Source organism: Pelmatolapia mariae, linkage group LG20, assembly GCF_036321145.2.
Source record: "Pelmatolapia mariae isolate MD_Pm_ZW linkage group LG20, Pm_UMD_F_2, whole genome shotgun sequence".
NCBI classification, from domain to species: Eukaryota; Metazoa; Chordata; class Actinopteri; order Cichliformes; family Cichlidae; genus Pelmatolapia; species Pelmatolapia mariae.
The window spans coordinates 17,947,266-17,970,265 of record NC_086244.1 but is presented as its reverse complement, the minus strand read 5'-3'; the positions used below and the strand labels follow the sequence as shown (position 1 = coordinate 17,970,265).

Here is a 23,000-nt window from a genome sequence, read left to right as displayed (position 1 = left end):
GGGGGGGATCGTATTCTTCTAGTCAGACTTGTCTGCTTCTCTCCAATATTATCAGTCTTAAAACTTTCAGTCTGGCTTATTATCTGTACACTGCAGCAAATGTTAGTTCTGTCTATTATTTCTGCACAAATCTAGTTTTTTTTCTTGAAGCAGATGTTGAGTGAAATTAATTATCAGCTTTGAATTCGACAGATAGATTCCTTCCTCAGCTCCCTCTCTCAAATGTCTTTTCGTTCTTTCCCATCTCCATGCTTTGCAATTAAACCAATAAACACAGCCTACTATATTCAAACTACAGCAATAAAAAGAATACATAGTAAAGTATAGCCTATGTCGCTCTGGAAAATGTGAGCAATTGGAGCGTTTGAGATGCCTTCAAGGACCGTTGAAAAATACAAATTCACTCGCTGAACAACTATGTATGCTTAGGCCTGGACAGCATTACTGGAGCTTTAATAGTATACAAGATGGGTGTCACCAACTTCAGTGTCCTGCTACCACGTGTCCAATCTGAATTCATAATCACCTTTGGCCTGAATTGAGCTCTTCTTTCCTTACAGCATTATTTTTTCTACACCGACCTTTCATCCTGCCTCTGACTCTGCCACCGAAGAAATCGGGCTTTTCGTGGAATGAAAGAGCTGGTAAAACATTTGGCAATACATTTGAATTTTTATTAAGATACCGTGGCTCGTGATAGACGAGAGCCCGAGCTTCGGTTTGCACGTAAAGGCAGCATCTTTTAACCGCCCACACTGTTGCCGAACAGGAGCTGCGAAGAAGCAGCAGCCGGAGCGACAGACTGTGGGCTAAGTTTGTCCGCCCTGGCTTCCCATCACGAGTCGACGGGTCTTTGTTTCTGTGATGAACAAGTACCTCCGCTTTCGCTTAAAATTCACACCCAAAGTAGAGGCGTTAGAAACGGTCAAGTGCGCTCGTGACATTTTGGATAGTTTGTAGCACAGACAGAGAAACAGGAAAGGAGAGAGGGAGGGAGAAGTGCGAGCGACTCCAAAGTTGACACTTCGCTGTCATGTTTGGTACTTGTTGAATAGGCTGTGTACAAACACAACACTGCAGTGTGTGCGTGGGCGGCTGCGTGCTGGGAACAGGTAGGGCTGCTGTTATTTTACTTTGTTCTGCAAGTGGCCTTCAGATTATGTTTACATTACATTCTAACCTTTAGTTAATGGCAACAGTAGCGTTGCACCTGGTAGCCATTGATCTCAGCTAGTTAGTGAGTAATCAGCTCTGTGGGCGAATATTAGTGGGTTAATATCTGTTCAGTATGTTTATTACCAAATGTTTTATTTGAGGTTCGAGTTCCCTATGGTTGTCTGGCGTGGAAACTCATTGCTTCTTAATTTTACTGTTTGTTAATTAAGAAACAATTTCTTTCTATTGCCAGAGTCTTCTGCATCACCATGAGGCTTTAAGGGCACAAGGAGGACAGTGATGGCAGAGCTGGAGATTGACCAGTCCAACCTTCCACGTGTCCAAGAAGGTAGGCTTATACACTCCCACACAGACCCAACTTTAGCAGCTATAGAAAGTTCAAGAGAAAAGTGGTTCGTGGTATGTGCTGGAGAAAAGCTTTGTGTGTGTGCGTGTTTAGCCTCTATACATGCAGGTTAGAGATCATGGGCACTTACTGAGCTACAGACATGGAGCCCATACGCATTAAGAGTTTTTATTGACACTCTAGCTAAGAGCAGACTTGTCTACCCTTCTGTTTGAGAGAGAATGAGAGCGACCACTTTGTATCCTCTCATTTTTGTGTTATGACTAACTTAAATCAGTGCTCTGTATCTACATCGGATAAGAAGTGTCTTGTCGTGTGTTGTGGCTGATGCAGCAGACAGTGCAGATCTAAGTGCTGTGCTGTATGGTAACAGGAATAAAGCTGGTACCCAATTGTCTGTTAGGAAAGCTAAAAAACTCTAGTCTGTTTATTGCAGTCAAATTGAATTGCTTTGTATGAAGTCACGAGAAAAAAAATAAACACACAGTGATCTGATGATATTTTAATCAAGTTTAATAATTGTTCAAATGTACTAAGCATCTAAAAAGAACTGATCATCTTTTATGAATCACTATCTAACAAAGGAAACGCGAGCATCATTAACGCTGTTCAAACAACTGAAGTATGAGCAGGGTTTTTCCCTGCAACAGGTTGGTCTGGCCTTTCACCAAAGGAAAATCACCAGGACAAAAATATTTTTAACCAGCATTTTCTAAGTAAGGGTTAGTTTGCCCAATCTTAAAAACAAAAAAAAAACAAAAACAGAAATAACAAGCAAATGCAAGCATTATAAAAGGTAACAAAACCTCTTTGTCCAAGCTTTATTTGAACCAGTCATTTTTATGTGTGCAGTCAATCCCCCAAAAGGCTGAGCCTGGAAAAAACTTGATGAGGGTCCATGCACATGTCCAGCCAGCTTTAGGTTCATTAAGCTGGTTTCCCGTGTAGAGTTTGGGACAGCAACCATACAGGAAAGACTAAAGCCAGGTAAAATAAGGCTGGAGTAGGAGGGCATGTTGTGTACAAAGGTTCATGTTGCATTGCTTTACAGAGATTGATCTCATGAGTGACAGAACTGGCATGCTGGGTGCAGATAAGAGCAAAGAATGAGATAGCTGGGATATGTGAATCCATGAGAAAGAAAGGGGAATTCAGCTCAGATGAAGGTGCTCTGCAAAATACTCACAATTATGTGCTTGTGTGTTTTTTTTGCCTTGGTATAAATGGTGGGACAAAATTGAGCTTATTCATTGTTTGTCTTTGTTGTGTTGGAGCTGTCAGTCTAGAACAATACATTTCAGCCCTTCTACAAACAGCTTTCTACAAAATAGTTAAAAATGAAATCAGTGCATTATAATTGTTGTTGAGGTAGGATATATTCCTTTAACAAGCCATACCTACTCTATTCAGATCAAGTATTTTCTCTGCAGTACTTCCAAGCACTTTGCAACTGGTTCTCTAATGTGTGCCTTTCTCTTGTTTTGTATATATTTCTCCTGTTTGCTATTTATTCCTGCTGTCCACTATTTAATTTTTATTCCGGCACAGCTGATGCGGAGCACCAACTATTTTGTTGTGCATGTACAGTGACAATAAAGGGCTATTCTATTCTATTCTATTCTATTCTATTCTATTAAACTGGTAACAAAGTGTATAAATTGTCGGTTGAACATATTCTTATTTGTAGTAACAGTAATATATGATAGCAAATATAAAGCTCAAGATCCGAACTGGGTCAACAGCCCGATCTGAATTTATCTTCAGAGTCATTTTAAGCTATAGATTGAAAATTATTCAGCACAATACATTTAAAATGTTGTAAACAAATATGAATTTATTGTCTAGCATATTCAGTATAGTTAGAGAAGCGTGTATGTATGGAAAGCAGGAATGTGTATTGGCAAGAATATGATGGTACTATGCGTACCACAATACAAGCATAAATATATTTTAAACATGCCAATGTGGGTATTAAATATGAGCAGAAAGAAAAAAGCTAAGCAATGCCACAATATTGTCTCGGTGTTATTAAGATGCAGCGCTAAATTGATTTTTATCTGCTTGCATGTAAGTGTGGAAACATTCACAGGTTAGGAACTTGTAAGCTGTCGCCTCAGTGAAGACTCATTCTTTGGCATGTCCAAGCTAATGAATGGGATAGAAATAGGTCTGCGAGTCTTTTTATCAAGGGAGATAATTCAGCACTCCACTCTTGTTTCCACACACAAAGGGCACACTGTGCAGCTTAGCATTTTCATGCTTTATTGAGCAGGGGCCAGTGCACAAACAAAGCCAGTAATAGCACCTATAAACTTGTCAATGAGGCAATTGCAGTATGTAAATCATCTGTCTGGTGACTGATTTTTTTTTCTTTATCCATTATCTTTTTTTACCAGACAGACATTTTCTCTCTTTGGCTCTGCGATGGTTTACTTAATGTTCGTTTGTGGATGCATATGCTTCCTTTTTCCTAAGAGCCAAAGTTTCCCTTGTCCCTTTCCACCTTCACTTTCCTCACCATTTAAGACCCCTGGCAAAGTCAGCTTTCTTTGTTTCCACTGCACCCCTTATCAGTTCCTGTTTTTTCCCTCCTCTCCTGCTCCTGATATAGCCCGATGTGCTGAGGGAATGCAGCTCCCATAGGAATTCCCCCACCTCCCCCTCATTCCTAATTTCACTCTCACCAACTGACCCAGAGTCCCATTACCCCTCACCTCTCTTTGTTCTCCCTGACAAACTGGTCCAGTTCAGGAGTTATTTGGCCCAGTACGCTGCGTTTATAACACAACACAAATATCTGTGGGATGGTCAGGCACTTCGTGGTGGAATCTTGTGCAGAAAAAGCAATGAGGAGGAGAGCAGAGCAGTCCAGAGAGGAAGGGAGCGAGAGGAGAGAGCATGTGGGCGGTCGGTGGGGGATTTTGGCTGAAAATAGAACCCTTGTCATTTCTCCTTTAGCCAGTTTCTTTGTTTGGCAGGCATTTGCAACTGCTGCTATCCAAGTAGCTGTGAAGATGAAAGTGAAATATCTCTGTCAGTGTTTGAGCGGCTGTTCCTGCGCGCTGGATCACAGACATGATCTGCATAATTTTGTTTTGGAAGATCGGCTGTTAGTGCACTAATAAAAACACATTCACCTATGTGTTTCTGTATTATGAGTGAAGGTTGCAGTTGAAAAAAATGCATTTAAATGTATGGAAAACAGACTTTTCCATACGACTGTCTAGGCTTTAAGGTCATAGCCGTGGTAGGTTCTTGCTTTTGTAATTGGATATTACAAAAGTCAAACTAGTGGGAAGCTCTGTGCTATACAGTGATGCTGACTCAGGCTTTTTTTGTTTATTTTTTTTGCTTTTATTACATTATGTTTTTGCTTTGTACTCTTTCTCACTCTCAGTGGATCTTATCCTTGTTTTTTCAAACGTAGCATTAATTTTTTTCCCTGCTGGATCTTTGATTCACTATCCTCTTAGAAAACAGACACAACCCTATTAAGGACCTTCATTAAGAAGCTTACAGTTGGATTGCCTGCAGTCACACTGAGCATATGTTTTTTGGGGGGGGATTGGTGGCTCACACCTTGTTTCACAAAACCTGTTTAGAAGTAACAATTGTGAAGTCTCTGTTTCCAACCCCTGTAGCAGTGCTGTGGAAAAACAAGTTCGCCCACAATGCAGACACACCCACATGAACATCCATGCTCATGCCAGAGAAGACTGTCATTTCTTTCATTTTCCCCTCATTTTCCGCTTTGCTCTTCTTTCTTCGTTGGATTCGAAGAGTAAATTGTTTGGATTTGCCATTTTGTACCGTCGGATAAAATCAATCGCTCGACTTAAACCCTCCTCACTGGCAGACTGGACCCATAAGGGCAGGTTGGAGATCCATTTAGCGGATAGTCTCTTAAGCTCAGCGACAGGTGTAAGTGGTAATGCATGTCTGTTTTGGTAAAACTCTGTGTAGGCTTGTAGGGTCGTTCGTGTTGTAAAGAGGCTCCCTTTGGGGCTTTGTGCTGTCTGGGTGATTTTCATGGCCTGTGACAGTTGAGCCTCTCTAGATTGAAACCTACTCCTCAGAGACTTCTTCTTAGCAGTATTTTTTTTTTTTTTTTTTTTTAAGCAGTGTTTCAGGCATTTGGGTCGTGGTTTGTTTTTTTTTTTTTTTTTACTGTTCTATTTTCAAACAAGGAAGAGCCTTTGATTGTTTATAAAACTTCGGATACAATTGTGTTTTGTATAAATGAAGAAAATTGTTATAAGCATTATAGGATTAGGCGTTAGTGGTCAAGATAAAGTTCAACAAAATGCGAGAGGAATGCATATTTAGATAGGTATGAGTTAGATATGAATGAATGTCTTGAAACATTCTTCAAGCTTGGAATGGATCAAACACCTGATGTTATATTTGTATTCACCTGCTGTCCTGTAATCCTAAAATATCCCTATTAGAATGAATGTCGACGCCACCAATTTGCTGTCATCATCAGTATTACCATCTAATACATCTCCAGATAGTAAGTACATTTCAGAGATCTTTGTCTGCCTTTTATTTAAAACCTTTTTTTTTGTTTTTGGGTAAATGTGTACTTCATTTGTCTATACACCTTTAATAATAACACGCTGCTCTCCATTAAGCATCCTCAAGCAAGTGGCAACCTGACCCCTGAACAATCCAGTGCAGTTTAATACAACAGCCCTGGCTCATATTCTTTGTTTTTTTTATACTCGCTCATATTGATCATTTTGTGTTGACAGTTATGTGTTTATTTTGAGGCTGTGGTTAAAGGTAACATTTTCCTGGACATCTGTCCATCCACTTATTCCACTTATGGTCACAGCTACCTGGGTACAGGCTTTACCAATCTGTCACAGGGCTAGAAGGAAGAGCATTAGAAGTGTCTCTCAGTCTAAAAACTTCAGAAATTGAGTAGCTTTAATAGTATGTAAGCTCATGCTGGTGTACCCAATTGTCCAAGCAGTATATATCGTTACTAGGTTTTCCTGAAAGTTTAGAAATATTATCTGTCTATATATCCTAAAAAAAGGCTAAAAGAATAAAAAAAAAAACCCAACAATATCAATGTAAAATGTGTTACAGCCCGCATATAAATTTTAAGCTTTCACAAGCTAATCAGGTTATCTTAAACAACTGAAAGCATGTGTGCAACATTTGTGGAGCCATTGTCTCCACAACCGTTACACAGCCCGCTGTGTTGGGCTCAGTGGATGGATTAGCAGAAGGACAGGTGTTTTTAATTGGCCCAGTCTCTGGCTCAGCATGAAAGGTTTTCAGCAGTGAGCTAAATCTCCTCTTAGACACTGTCCTCTGTCGTTCTTTTGCTATTTAGAAGCCTCCAGTGTACGAAAAGGCAACTCTCTGGGTTCCCTGATGAAAATCTATTAGGTAGCTAAGCAGTTTTGGCGGGGTCACTGTAAGCTGTGAGTGCGGAGAAATGGAAGAGTTGGAGAAACATCTAAGCCACTATGCTGCTGTCTGTGTTTATTTTCTCCTGAGTAACATTTGAGTTTGTTTGACAGATCTTTAAACACAGATAAGAAGCTACTGTGTCTCATTAAGGACTACTGTAACCACTTGATATGTTTATAGTTTAGAATAACAATTGTATAATTATTTCTTATGTTCTTGAGTCTATGTTAAAGTGCTAGTCTTTGCAGTTTGTTTGTTTTGTTTTGTTTTTTTGTTTTTTTAAATGTGCAAGGGTGAGAGTTCACTAATGACATGAAACTGATATGTTTTATTGCCATATCTAGCAGCAGGTGGCCAGACTATTGGATCACAGGATATGAAAGACTTGTGGCTTGATATGGAGTACCAGACAGAGTTGGAATACAGCAAGCTTGTAGTTAAAGCCTTTGGATTTATGACAGCCTTACAGCTTTCATTTGACACACGGTACATTTGTACCATCTGCAATAACTTAAATGTTTGCAGGCAGCTGCTCTTAAACTTTGCATTTTCATTTGGTAGGCATAGTGAGCACATAAGTGAAAGAAAAGCATGCATCTACGCATCTCTTAACATCCTTTTAACAATGAGCTAATGACTGTGTTGTACTGCTGTTACTGTTAAAAGCTGCTCACACACACATGTGTAGCACATGAGCATCGCTCAGGACGGTGGAGCTGCTATTTTGCTCTAAAAGTCTGTGACTGCTAATTTTGGGCACTTGAATCTTTCTCTGAAATGCTGCTACCCTGCTATAAACATTTTATAAGATCCTTTCATGTATTTAACAGTGATGCCAGAGTGGTGGATGGTTGCTTTTTTCAGTTTAAAGGGACCCCCCCTTTTGCTTTTGTCTGTGTCGTGTAAACATCCATCATAACACACAGCACTTGTATCCTATTGTTTCCCTTTGGACAGACTGTTGGACCAAAAGCAGCACAGTTCATCCAAAGGCTCAGCTTTTGTTTTTCGATGGAGCCATTGACATCCATTCCTGACTGCTGTCGGTTTTCTGTTGTTTTAGTAATCGTCAGCCTCTGAGAACTCCTCACTTTATTAAACACTTGTATCCCACCCCTTCATTCATTTGTGAGCACTTTGTAACTGTTTGTAAATGTTGCTGTTGTCTATTGTTTCAGTGTGCCAGTGTTTTGCTGTGCTGGAGGATGGAGCGCTGGCACACAACCTGCAAGAGCAGGAGAGTAAGTACAAAGTTAAGCAGCTATTTGACAGCTGCATACTGTGCAAGGGTCTACTAACTTCTATTATGTGAGCTGCACTCCATTCTGTCTCAGTGAACCACCACTGTATGTTGGGTTTATCTTTTCCTGAAGTATTCACAACCACAGTGTTATGCTGCAGACTTGCCAAGGACTTTAGAATTGCACTGGTGTGCCAAATAATGCAATCCAAAACAACAGCTCCCTCGAGTATTTTAATTACGCAACCAAAATTTTATGAACACTTTTCAATAACTGTCAACTCTCTGAACTGTTAACAGAACCGCACTAAAACCATCTTTATAAAGGTAAAAACGTATGGCATTGCTGTTGGATTGGTTTGCGTTAGATTGGATTTTATTGCAAAAACAAAGAGATAGAAAAGATTATATAACAACCAGATATATTTGTACTACATAACATATGTATTTCCATGAAAGCCTTTTTGGTTGCTGCTGTGGTGTCTCTGTACATCTTTGTAAAAAAAATGGCATACAATTTGGTATATATTTTTAAGATTCCTCAAAAGTGTCATCACTGAAGAGCTGGCATGCAGCAAACCATGTTTCAGATAATCAAAACATTCATAATGATTTAAAATGAAAACAGATTTAAAGTTCAAATGCAATATAGTAAATATTAATTCATATGTAATAGATCAAATATGGTCCCTTTTGATACTTGCATTGCACGTTACTTTACTATCTCCCCTTTTCTCTGCCTTGCACTTACAGTCGAGCAATACTATACCACCAACATTCTGAAGAACCAGCTTGTGCAGAATGACATCCGTGTAGCCAAGAAGCTGCAGGATGAAGAGGAGGAGCAGCAGGCCCAGCAGAGTGCCCTTCAGAGACAGGCCTCCAGACAACTGTAGGTGACTCCTCAAAGCACACTCCTGCAATAACCACACTGTGCTACATGCAACCCTTACGCTACTGCATGTAAATTTATTGCACAAATTTGTGTCTTCTTTTACTTTGCTGCATGTTATGTTGATTATTCTATCCATAAATCACAAATATGAGAAGTAATTTTCTTCTGCGACTGCTTTGTAGAGAGGAGCAGGACTTTGAGTATGCCCGTGTGATTCAGGAAGAACTCCAGAGATGTGCTGAGGAGGCTCAGAGGAGGGAGCTGGATGATGAGGTGAGCTTTTACTCACATCTCTTTGCTTACATAGCATATTTTATTACCAACCTGTACATAAATATTTTAAAAAAAAAAAGCAATGTGTATTTAATCTTCTTTTACAGTACCCAACATTCAAAAAAATAAATCTACCTTTATGGGGATAAGAAGAGTCAGGTTGGACCCCTTTGAAATGAGATGATGCATACATCTCAAAGGGCTTACATAAATATAGGAGCTTTATCATAACCTTAAATGGGTTATTTACCTTAGCACCCATGCTCGCTATAGTCTAGGTTAACTGGGGAGCTTAACCATGAGCTGTCATGCATTTAACCAAATAGGGAGAAACCTGTTAGGTTTGGTAACTTTGAACATATTTGATTTTAAAAAATCTTATCTTTAGCTCAGTTGACTTTGATGGAAAGTGTACTAGTGTTATAATACTACATGGCTGGTAAGCTCATCTTACTATAATATACAAAATCTCTCTCTGTCTTTCTGCATGTTCATTTTTTGTGTGTGTGTGGCCGCCAACACCTCCCTAGATGATCAGGAGAGCATCCAAACTTGGCACACAGGTACATCTTAGGCCCATGAAGGTTCTTATCTATATCAGATATTGTGATGTTGTAACTAGCAACGGGATAAAATAATCTGTTTTCAGCATTACTGTCCCTATAACACTTTATGAAAGTATTTTATAATTTTTATGATAGTTTTCATGACAGTAGTATCTAATTTATATCCACAAATTTTCAGTTATATTTATCCTGATGTCATCATAATATATTACCTGGCAGCGACCTGCTAATGTTCTAAAAGGACCTGGTTTTTTTTTTACCTGTTTTCTGTTATTTCAGTTTCAAAATAATTACATCTCATTCATATACATAAAAGCTGAATTATACATGATCTATTGTGTCTTCATGTTGCCTAGTAATCAATCAGCAGTAGGCTAAAATTACCCTTTTTTGCATTTATGCACCTTCAACGCCTTATAATATCATCATTTTAATGTCACAGCGCACACAGGTCAAACAATACAGTAGCATGAGCATGCACTTGTATTTTAAATGTATTTCTTAATGTGTATCTCTTTCTTGTGCAAATCTATAGTTTTAAAGTCAAGTCAAGTTCAAACCACTATAGACTATTCTAGAAGATATAGACGTGCTCCTTGAATGAATGATGTGCAAAGTAGAAAATCAGTTTTCCTCTACCAGCCACTCATTTTTGTCATTTTTAATTTAAAAGCTCCATGGTATTAAGTCCGAACTGAACGGTTCCCCTGATAATAAGATAAAAAACCTTGACAGCAAACTCTGCAAAGTAAAATATTGTGAGGGATTTGTTCCTGAAAGAGGAACAAATCCTTTCCCATGGGCATCAAGTTGCTGGCAGTAACCAGAGCAGAACAGGATACTGTATGAACAAGTTTACCTTCAGCACTCGTTTCTCGTCTGTCCTTGGAAGTATGAGCATTTCTTTCTTTTGTTAAAAGGGATAGCACAAATATATTTCTTAATTTTTTTTGTATGATATGCATACAAACTTACAAAACAATGTGAAAAAATCAGGTGAAAAGTAAGGAAAAATCATTTTTTATAGGATTTAGTGACGGTAAAAGGTAAATTAATACCACTGGCATTCCCCTTTAAAGTCAGTGAAATCACACTCAGCATAGGGACTCATAGACATTTATGGCACTTAGGATGTATTTATATATCATTTAATTATGCGCCTGTTACAGGGAGTATCATATGGCTCATTCTGCTCACTCTTAGGACTAACTGAGTAAATAATGAATCCCGCTGGCAGCAAAGTGCTGCTCTGGGCCTCGGGTGTATCCATCGCTCCAAAAGAGGGCTTTAAAAGCACGGTCAGCTGTTTAGCACAGTCGTTCAAGTGATGATGGCTCAAGCAGTTTCACCGGTGCTTAGCTCCAGGCATGGACCAGCAAGCGCTTTATCCAGAATGCATTCATATGTGCGCATTTAGTCATGCAAAACTTGCACACTGTCATATTCTCAATTTTGTTGTTTAATATTTTAATCTCTAAACAGATCATTTAGATTCTAATAAGCTCTATTACAGAATGATGGCTTGAATGTTTTAGCCCCATTAGCACTCAAGCTCTATGTATAGGAGTATTACTTCTGACTGAAAATATTTCAACAGAAATTTATTGCTATGAAACTTTGTACTTACATTTATGATCTTGGGAAAAAGAAACCTATGACATCAGCGATCTCCTGATCATTTCATTAGCGTTGCCATGAAATGAACAACTAACAACTAACTAATGCTATGATCAGGTTCAGTTCCTTAGTTTATCAACTGATATTTGCAAAACTAGTGCCATGTCTATTATCCATAGCTGCACTTTGCTTTTAGTGCTTATTAGTTTAACAAATTATGTATATTATGACGTGTCGATGTGAACTCGATAGCATGATGACATTATCATTTAGCTGAATCACTATTTGACCTGAGTATAGCCCCAAAGATGTACAGGTGTATCTGTTCATAAAATACAGTATTATGCAAAAGGCTCGACCCGTCCCTCATTTCTTTACATTTTGCTGGGAAATAGATGCTGCAATTTAACATGTGCAAGCATATTTTTGAAATGCAGTGTATAAGGCAAAAACAGATTTTATGCCGTTTTAAGAAGCTTAAAAGTCAGTTTTTGGTATGACCACCTTTTCTTCAACACATCCTTAACTCTCTTAGGCAAGCTTTCTTATAATTTCTGTAAGTAGTCTTCAGGAATAGTTCTCCATTGAAGGACATTAAAAGCCCTTCTTTGGATGTTGGCTTCCTGTTGTTCCGTTTTCTGCCACAATGTTTTAATATTGTTGAGATCTGGGTTCTGAGATGCTATTGTCTGTTTTCCCATCTAGCTATGCTTTTATGCATGGTAATTGGCATCAGTGTCATGATTTTAAAAAAATAAATAAAGCTATTCCCAATCAGATGCTTTCCAGATGGTGTTGCATGCTGGATCAAAAACGGACAGTAATTTTCTGCATTCATAATTACATCAAAACTCTAACCATGACAGCGCATCCACTGTGTTTTAGACACTGTAGACACTCACTGTTATCCTTCTGTCCTGATCTCCTGTAGAACCAAAATATTAAGATTTGGTTTATCTCTCCATAGGACTTCCTGCCACTCTTTTTATTTTAGTCTAGTTCTTGTGTGATTTGGCATTCTTAAGCCTTTTCCCTTTCTTTATGAATGGCTTTTTGACAGCCACGCTTCCACTGAGACCATTTCTGGATTTTTTTTCCCCTATTTCTTGAAGACATGTCTTTCAGCTTTTCAGATCAAAGTAGCAGATGTGTAACTTCTCTTGTCTCCACTTTAGTTTTCTCAGTGTGTTTTTTTAAGGACACTTTGCGCACCATCCCAAGATACTCCTTGCCCTTGGTCATCAGTACAAAAATATTATTTTATGCTGTCAAACTTTGTTATCTTTGACATTTTTTTTATTATGCTAACAAAATGGCAACAGTTGATGTGTTTTTGTGACAGGCTGCTAGTAACAAAGTGCCTAAAGATTCAAATTAAAATAAGCTCTTTATTCCTCCCTTCACTTTGGTCTCTTTTTTATGCTTCAGTGATTTACAAGTAAATGTTAAATGGCTTAACAAACAAAAAACATTCCTCTGAAATTGCTTGTGTGAAGTTTGTCTCCTTGGACACAAGCTATAAAAGAAATCAGCCGTGGCTCAAGATGCTTACACAGTGCTGTACATCTAGTTTTAATATAAACAAACATGAGCATGACCATCTGGTTCCAAATCCAAGTTTGCAATATAAATATTCTGCTTGGATAGCTGTTTTTACATGTATCTACCTCTTGTTTATGGTATGGAAGTGAACCTCTACAGTGCTGTAAATACAAAAACAATTCATCTTGCAGCCAAAACACGGTTGTCCAACCAGATGGTTCTCATCAATCACCACTCCCACGGTGTTTGAATGTTCACACACAAGGCAAATCCTGGCCCCCTCAATGATGCTGTCTTGATGCATTTTGTATAACTTGCTTTACCAAAAAGAAATTCATCTGATTCTTTGAATAACATGAATGGTGTCGCTGAGAAACGAGAAGTCTATTGTGCTGGAAAAAGTCATCGACTCAGCCATGAAAACTCTCCAGCTGGCCTGGTTGTCTGTTTCACATGGCTACTACAGCAAAATATTTTCTCTACACGGCAGTTTCCTTTTCAGAGAAGGCTGTGTATAAAAGCTCCTTGTTTGGAGGGTGTGAGGTCATAGAGAGCTATAAAATTCCTTGATCATTATTAAAGGGGTTGGGTTTGAACTCTGTGGTTTACACTTTACATTAAATTGGCTCTGCAATATTTTCTTTTTATGAGTGTTGACGTGGGGATCAAATGATGAACTATTAGCGCACACGTTAGCTTACCTTCTATAATGACGGGGAGATCAGAGGTGTTGATTAAATATTTGCCTCCCTGTAGATCGTGTCTTTAATTAAGGAACAGAAGGCATCAGGCTGTGCACTTTTAAATGCCAGATCCCTGTGGCACTGCACGCCTAACCTGCCATGGCAAGCTGCTGATTGTCTGCTGATGCTGGCAAAGTGGCTCACACAAATGTCCTGATTGCAAGGCAAAAGCAGCTGTGCTTGCTTTTACTTATGATTTATGTTGTAAATGCTGCCCACAGAGGGAAATCTCATAGAATTCACTGGTTGAATTTTGATGATTTATTGGTAGCACAAAAAAGTAGCTCTGAGATGCATTGAAGCTGGACCCTAGAGACACACAGCTGCTCTGGTAAGACCAGACAATCCACTGTGAGAGTGTTACTTCAAGTGGAGCAGTGGCATTGACCTGCTTCTGCTGTAAAAGTTTACTTAATTTTTTCTTACAGGTTCTGTTCAGTCAATCAGAATTCTAAATCCTGTGGTGTCACTGGCCACCCAGAACAGACTTTGTTAAATGACCGCTATTAAGATGTCAAATCACCTCACAGCAGTATCAAATCCCCCAACATAACTCTGCATGTCCAATGTAGAAAGATTACTGTCTTCATGTAAAAATGTGGTCTAAGGTTGTGGTCCATTTTGGTTGTTACCTCACCAATGAGAGCAAATCTAAAGGAGCTGCGCGAGTTTAAAGAGTGGTCTGAGGTTTAAACCGACGAAGGAATATCTGGAGCCCAATGCAGCTCTGTGCTACATTATGAACAAAAGCAAAATCATCCACATGGGATATATTAATTCATGGATAAGATTTTCCTTCATTGTCAAATTGCAGCTGTTGATTTTATCTATGTTACATTGCCCTCTGTTGGTGGAAAAGGGTACAATGTACGTGGAGCCTCATTCTTGCAGTTATGTCGACTCATAGTTCCACATCAGTGTAACCCAACCATTTATAGTGTCATTCTTTTAATTGGGGAAGCTCAATTTTTTGTTTTTGCTTTATAATTTAGTCTTTTATTTGCTCTTGCTTTTTTTTTTTTTGTTTGTTTTTTTAACTATGTCATACACTAAAAGATTCTGTCATCCTTCACACTATTTTATAGAAATACCTTACATGTTGTTGGTGAATCTTCTTGAAAACTAAAATGGAAAATAGAAAAATATCTTTGATTAAGTGCTTATTTGATGGAAGAGATCATTTTATCTGCTGAAAGTCATCATTGTTTACACACTGGCTTTGTTTCCACAGGAAATTGCCAAACGGTTGCAAGAAGAGGAAGAGGAGAGTATCAGGAGACGAAGCAGAGGGTCAGGGAGCCATAGTGAAGGTAAAGCATTATTGTATATAGTTATGAAGGTTATTCAGAAATTTTCACATTTTTTTAAAAAAAGATTTTTTGGGGGGGTTTTTTGAATATTTTTAGTGGTTTGCAGAAGGCTTTGTTATACTTCCATAGGATATAACCCGGCATTATTTAGCTTATTACTAAACATTCTTGGCTCTGCTTGTGATCATTACTGCAGCTGTATTTAAATCACTCACCACAGATACTACAAGGCCATGAACAAAAAAGTTGCTCATTTGTTCATGAATATCTTCATGTTTTTTTGTTCTAACTTGCTTTCATGTTTGTTTTGATATCGTCTTTTATGCATGGAATTACATTTTCAGCATTTGCAGGGCTCATTCTTGTATTTAAATGCCTGGAAATATGTCAGTTATATTTCATCCATTTATACTAATTGTAGATGCAGCTGTTCTTATTGCTGTGTTACCTCATCATTAATTGCACTTGTCTAATAATAATAATCACTAACAGACTCACCCAACCACCCTTTTTTTGTTTGCATGTTTGGCAATACTAAAGGCAGCACGAGTGACCCTGCACTGCTATCCCTACAACAGCACACACACAACAGCGTTTGCCAGGGGGAGGAGCAGTACCCAAGCACCACCACCAGGTGGCGCTCTTCTACTTCTCACTCAGACATAACTGGGCCTCAGACTAACTCTCCAAGGGGGTTAGCGGCTCAGAAAAATACAACTTCATGGTCAAATCAAGGACACCCCAATTCCATTAGGCAAATTAGGAGTGAATTGAGAGAGCCTTTGAGTGAAAATTCAGATGACTCGGACACAGTTTTCTCTGAACAGCTCTCTGTCTGGTCCCAGAGACTGAATGAAAGATTCAACACTGCACCTGCTCGACAGCGGGCATCTTTACATCAGCCACAAGAGAGAAATTACAGAAGAATTCACTCTCGTAGAACATTCTCAGACGAGTTCAGGGAGGAGAGAGAAGAGTGGGACGAGGACTTTTATGAAAATGGTGATCTGAATGAAAGGAGGCCAAGGAATCAGGATAAAGAGAGGAAGTACAGAGATGAGTATGAGATCAGAGGTCAGGATACAGACTCTCAATTCGTCGAGTTTAGAGAAAAGCGACGCAGTCACAGTGAATCTGTTAGGCTGCATGACAGGGGTAGACACAGCAACAGAGACTTTGCAAAGACCTGGAGCTACAAGGACAGCCCTGACAAACACGTCCGTTTTCGAGATGATAAGAGGAGCTCTCACAGGGAGCAGAGTGAAAGCAGCCAAGTGTGGAAGATGCTGGCCCGTGTCCTCAAAGAGAGGGGTGTGCCTGTGAAGCTTGGTGGCAATGGGGCGCCACTGCAAATAAGGCCTCAAAGCAGAGACAGCCAGGTGCTTCATGGGAGTGAGGTCTCCTGCGGCGACTCCCAACCACATCAGAGAGCCTTCCACAGAGCTGCTTCCACGAGGCACAGTTTCCATGGAGATATTAGGGAGAGAAAGAGATTGTCATACCGAGAGAACAGCGGGAGAGATCACAGAGAAGACCGAGACAGGCATCATGATAATGGAGAGATTAGGAGAAGAGACTCAGACCTTGCTAAAAGAGAAAGACAAGGCAGTAGAAGGTGGAGAGAGCACAAATACACTAACAATGATGAGAGGGGAGAGAGGAATGTAAATAATTACAGAGTCAGGAGGGCAGCAAGCGAGCGGAGGCATTTACACAGGACCGCAGAAGAAAGCTTAAGCTCAGAGGAGGAGCAAGACGTGGAGAGGAGAGTAAATGTACCCCGCCGAAGAGCCCCAGGGCGTAGCCAAAGTCTCAGCACCAGCAGCAGGGCTTCAACCAGGGATAGGTCAAGGCGGACGGCAGCAGGTAACACTTAGACCTGCAGCCAACTTTAATCTGCAGAGGGAAAGCTTCCAGCATGGTGCTGTCCCTCTCTGTGTACATCTGCTCCTCTCATCTTCCCTTAATCATCCCCTTATCTGGACTTGGGCTTTAGTGGTGTCTTGATTCCTTACTGAAGTGGGACGTTTCCCTGTTTCATATCTACAAAGTCAGTGGTCTAAAATAGTACTTTGATTCTCTACTTTTTCTTCTTCTAATTCTTTTTTTTTTCTTTTCATCTTGAGGGTTGTAAGAAAATTAATTCCAGTTGCTTTCATTCTGCATCTTTTCACCTTGTGCTGTCATTTCAAATGTCATTGTAAATAACCTTTCCCAGACTCTTTCAGTAAACTTGAATGATTAATGGGTGATGTTTTTCTAACAAATCATGTGCTCATCATCATCACAGTTGCGCAATTTTCTGTGAATTTGAAACTGTCAAACTTCACCTTTAGGAGCACCACTTCAACCAGAGCTGAGTGAAACTAATCTGAGCCTGGGGGAGCTGCAGCAGGTTTTAGAAGATGAAGAACTGGCCCTCAAGCTACAGGAGGAAGAGGAAAAGCTGTTTAGGAGGGTAACTGATCCAAGAATTTAACATGAAACACTGTAGTTTAGAAGGTTAGCAGAAAAACAGAAGTTTTGTTTGTTGATCTGAACATTTACTTTCTGTTTCCTCACAGAACTCTCAGCCATCTCAACGTTGTTCTTATCCAGAGGGGGACTTCAGAGTAGCACAAGTGGCACAGGATGAGGTGGAATGATGAACTGACATGTCATCAGTATCCGTTTATTTAACATCCAACTGATTAGTAAGATCATGCTTCTTCTTTTTTTCTAGGAAATTGCACGATTCATGCAGAAACAAGAAATTAAATCAAAGCGTAGATCTCGTGAGCTGGAAGGGCCTGAGTCTTGGCGTGAGCATAGGGCGATGATAAATCATCATGACAGACGAGCTGCAAGAGAGAGACAGGTTTGTTTGAACATATGGTTAGGAATTCAAGACAAAGACAAACATATACACAGCCCTGTTATGCATATGTGTGAAAGGTCTTTATTGGGTGTTTCTGCCAGCAGAGTTTTTAAATAAGCTGAGAAACCTCTTTGTTCATTTCAGGTCCAACGAGAGAGACTTGACTCAGAGGGCCTCCCTTCCCCGACTGAGGACTGCTCTCCAGAGAACCTTCCGCCAAGTCCCACCACCACTACACCGTAATTAACAAGTTAAATCTCTTAATTAATGCTGTATGTCTGATATTTCAAAAATATGGTGACTTACAGCTGCTACATTTATTATTATAATAATAATAATAATAATAATAACTTTATTTATAAAGCGCTTTTAAACAAAGTGCTGTACAGATATTTGAAACTAAAAGATGAATAAATAAAAGGGATAAATAGCAGTACAAGTAAAAACACAATACAAGTTAAAAACAGTAAGAATTTAAAAACTAAAAGACATAGAATTAAGACATGTAAGATAGGGTGAACAGATGTGTCTTCAACTTAGTTTTAAAAACCTCCACCGAGCATGCCTGCCTAATATTTTGAGGGAGGTTGTTCCACAAAAATGGGGCACGAAAAGAAAAAGCACGCTCTCCAACTGTCTTTTTTCTGACTCTAGGAACCTTTAGAAGGCCAGAGTCCTGAGATCGTAGAGCACCGGATGGAACATAAAGGTGTAAAAGGTCAGAGAGGTATGAAGGTGCCAATCCGTTTAAAGCCTTGTAGGTGAGCAGCAGGACCTTAAAATCTGCTCGAACCTGACAAGGTAGCCAGTGAAGAGATCTCAGAACAGGGGTAATATGCTCAAATTTCCCAGATCTTGTTAAAATGCGAGCAGCTGCGTTTTGCACCATCTGTAGACCTCTGAAACTTTTCTTTGGAAGCCCAGAAAGAAGAGCGTTACAATAATCAATACGTGAGGACACAAATGCATGGACAAGAACCTCTGCCATGTCACTTGACAAAACTTGTCTGATTTTGGCTATGTTCCTCAAATGATAAAAGGCGGTCTTTGTTATCTCTTTTACATGAAACTCGAAGGAGAGCGCCATGTCGAACCACACGCCCAAGTTTTTTACCTTGTCCCTGCAATGTATGGCACTGTCATCAATTTTCAAGATGAAATTTTGGGACAAGTGCTGAAAATTTTGTGGTCCAATGACCATCAACTCTGTCTTATCAGTATTTAGGAGCAAGAAATTATCCGATAACCAGCCCCTAATTGCAGATACACAAGATTCTAGTTTAGAGACTTCAGCACAATTTTCAGTGGTTAGAGGAACATAAAGCTGCAGGTCATCAGCGTAACAATGAAAGGTTACATTAAAAGAACGTAAAAGAACACCAAGAGGCAGCAGATACATAGAAAACAGCAATGGTCCAAGTACGGAGCCCTGAGGGGACCCCATGCCTCACTGCACAGGTCTCGGAGAGATCATTATTAAAACTAACCCAGACAGGTAGGATTGCAGCCATGATAAAACATTTCCTGTAACTCCAATAAAATGTTCGACCTATCCATTAAAATACAGTGATCCACAGTGTCAAACGCAGCACTTAGATCCAGCAGTACTAAATCTGAAGTGCGATCATTGTCTGCATTTACCAGCAGATCATTTACTACTTTGACTAAAGATGTTTCTGTGGAGTGATTTGGTCTAAAAGCAGACTGAAATGGTTCAAACAGATTGTTTGCTGACAAATGTTCAGTGAGCTGCTTAAAAACCACTTTTTCAAAGACTTTAGACAAAAAAGACAGATGTGAGATGGGTCTATAATTTGCAACCATGTCAACGTCCAGTCCAGGCTTTTTCAAGATTGGCACTGCCACAGCTGATTTAAAACATTCAGGGAAGACTCCGGTCGTCAATGAAGTATTTAAAAGAAACAGAAGGTAGGGTCCTAATACTGACCACAACTCCTTTATAGCCCAGGGTGGTAGAGGAACAAAGAACAGGTTGTACATCGAGCTGCTTTTACAACCTTAGTTAATCCATACAGGGAAATAACCTTGAAGTCAGAGAACAGTTCATCAGCACCAACAGGCAAAGCAGCTGAGTAGACTGACGAACAGCTAGAGGAGGGAGTAATCTGAGTCCTAAGTGTTTCAGCCCTGTCTCTGAAAAGCATAAGAAAGTCATGAGCTGTCAAATTAGAACAGTAGAGAGTTGACTTACTCTCTGTAAGTTGCAACACTGTGTTGAATAAGAGTTTTGAGTTATGCTTATGACTCATGATGAGATTTGAGAAATAATTTGCTTTCGCTGCCGACATCGCTGATTAAAAAAAGACAATGAGTCCTCCAAGCCTGGAGAAATGCTTCTAGTCTGGAAGATCTCCAGCGACGCTCCGCTTTTCTACAATTTCTTCTCAAATTCGGGAGCTCCTCATTTAGCCAGGGCATAGGGTTCCTTTTTTGACATTTTAACTTCTTTACAGGAGCAACATAGTCTAGTAGCTCAAGAAGTGTATTATTAAGGTTCGCAGTCAAGGTGTTTGCACATAACTCCTGGGTAAAAATAGGGTCCAACACATCAGGTAAATGCAATTTAACTCCAAGCAGTGCTTCGGGGCTAATATGACGAGATAATCTGAGGGGCAAGTTTCCCCTCTCAGAAGCTGGAGATTTAGGGATTAAAATATCAAATAAAATTGCTGAGTGGTCTAAAATAGGTAAAACACAATTTTTAGTCATCGATACATTCAGTCCGTAACCCAAGACAAGGTCTAGGGTGTGGCCCTTACGTGTTGGCCCAGACACAAATTGTGTGGAATTTAAGGAATCAATTACATTTAAGAAATCTTTGACGAGGGGTTTATCCTCACAACACAGATGAATATTGAAGTCCCCCACTATAAGAATCCTTTCATAGTGAGCGATAAAACATGTCAAGAAGTCTGAAAATTCCGGAATAAACAAGTCATTATATTTAGGTGGACGATAGATGACTATAATTAGAACCACGCGACAGCTTAAAGTCAGCAGCTGGAACTCAAATGAGGTAAAACCACCAGGACTTTGTATCTGTTTGCATTTAAATTTATAGATCAGCCCAGCAGATTAGAAACATTGCAGAGGAATTGGATCCAACCTTCCAGGCGAGGAGGCAAGGCACAATGAACCTCCAAATGGGACAAATAGGTATTTGAACTGAACTGAAATAAAACCACTGTTGAAACTGTTGAAACAATAACTTGACAGTTCCTTTTCCTCCATTGTAGGTCCAGCTTCTCAGCCCCTTCCTGTGCCACAGTCAGGTCTAAATGAAATGCTTGAGGAGCCTACATTTATTCCGCCAACAAAGCGTCAAACAGACAAATCAGCACGAAGTAAATCCAAAGAGAAGAAGGAGAACTGCAAGCAACAGTGATCTCCAAAACTGTGTTCTGCTGTAGGCCATACACCGTTTCTTTTATAACACTTAATCAGTTTAGCTAGAGTTCTCATTGCTTATTATTTTAGGGTTAAAACTGACACGAATAGCATTCACTCAGCTGCCCCTACTAGCACTTTTTTAGAGCAGTGGAATAAGGAGACTTTTTGGATTCTTGATTAAGTGAGTAAAGACAACATTTTAAAATCATGTCTTTTATAAATGCTAAAGGGAAATGTTGGGTTTGTTATTGTATTGTATTTTATCTGTAGTTAACCAGTATACTGTCAGCTGGATCTCTCAGTCCTCCCCAAGTTGTGCCTACACTTTATTTACATTACAAATACACTAAACCATCCAAGTAGACTACTGTGTTCTGCCACTTAATATATAACTTCATCCCATTGTCTAAATCAGAATCAGAATACTTTAATTATCCCTAAAGAAATTATGTCTAAACTAGGTATAATGTGGGTAAAATAATTATTTGAACCCATTGTTAAATTTTAAGTTTGCTCACTTATGAAGATATGAACAGTTAATAATTTTTATGGTAATTTTATTTTAATGGAGTGAGACAGAATATTAACAAAAATCCAGAAAAAACACATTATATAAAAGTTATAAAATGCTTTGCAACTTGAAACTTCAGTTCCCTCCACAGATTGGATTGAGGTCTGGAGACTTGTTAGGCCACTCCATGACCTTAATATGCTTCTTCTTTAACCACCCCTTTGTTGCCTTGGCGATATGTTTTGAGTGCTTGTCAAATTGGTAGATCCATTCACAACCCCTGTTCAGTGTTCTGGCTGAGGGAAAGAGGTTCTCATCCAAATCCTTCACAGTACTTGGCCCTGTCCATTTCCCTGTTAATGCAGTCAAGTTGTCTGTACTCTTAGCAGGAAAACAGCCCCAAAGCATAATATTTACACCTCCATACTTGTCGTAAGTATGGTGTTCTTTGGATCACACTCAGTTTCTTTACCTCCAAACACAGTAGGTCAAGTTGATGCCAAAAATTTTTTGTTTTGGCTTCATCTGACCGTAGCGCTTTCTCCCATGTCACTTTATTCCACTTCTGAATAGTTGCACAACTGTTTTTACCTTCTCACTAAGCTTGCTGATAGTCTTGTAGTCCATTCCAGCCTTGTGTTAGGTCTAAAGTCTGGTCAGTGACTTCCTCTGACAGCTCTTTGGTCTTGTCCATGGTGGTGAAAACTTTGAAATTGATTCTGTGGACAGGTTTGCTTTATACACATCAGATTGCCAGTATCTGTAATTGGTTGACTGATTGTAATTGCCTGTATGTGCGGGGATATAGGCAATCTGTGGGAGCCAGAATTCTGGATCGGTTGTAGAGGATCAACCGATTCTCTGTATTTTTGGTTGAGATTCTGTCGCTCTCCATTAAAATGAAGCTACCATAAAAATTAGAGACTGTTAATTTCCTCTTAAGTGAGTAAATGTACAAATTCAGCAGGGGATCAAATAATTATTTCCTCCACTCTATTTTTGGGGGGAATCTCCAGAAGCATGTGAACGTTAATCTTTACAAAGAAAGGGTGAAAACCTAATCTTGTTTCAAAGCAGTTCTTGTCA

General features: G+C 39.4%; 1 protein-coding gene across 5 annotated transcripts; it reads left to right on the top strand.

Annotated features, from left to right (window-relative positions):
* Positions 1-537: 537 nt before the first annotated feature.
* Positions 538-21,878, top strand: ccdc187 (coiled-coil domain containing 187). Of its 5 annotated transcripts, none has more exons than XM_063463844.1 (13): positions 538-644; positions 1,409-1,504; positions 8,128-8,190; positions 8,943-9,081; positions 9,267-9,357; positions 9,888-9,920; positions 15,057-15,135; positions 17,472-17,593; positions 17,700-17,771; positions 17,858-17,992; positions 18,137-18,231; positions 21,075-21,169; positions 21,250-21,875. In XM_063463844.1, the coding sequence occupies exons 2-13, from the start codon at positions 1,456-1,458 to the stop codon at positions 21,396-21,398; spliced, it is 1,122 nt and encodes a 373-aa protein (XP_063319914.1). In that variant the 5' UTR covers positions 538-644; positions 1,409-1,455; the 3' UTR covers positions 21,399-21,875. The 5 variants fall into 5 exon arrangements, with proteins under 5 accessions (XP_063319914.1, XP_063319912.1, XP_063319916.1 ...); XM_063463842.1 differs by lacking the exon at positions 538-644 and adding an exon at positions 773-1,112 and having other exon boundaries at positions 21,250-21,872; XM_063463846.1 differs by lacking the exons at positions 538-644; positions 9,888-9,920 and adding an exon at positions 773-1,112 and having other exon boundaries at positions 21,250-21,870.
* The last annotated feature ends 1,122 nt before the right edge of the window (positions 21,879-23,000 follow it).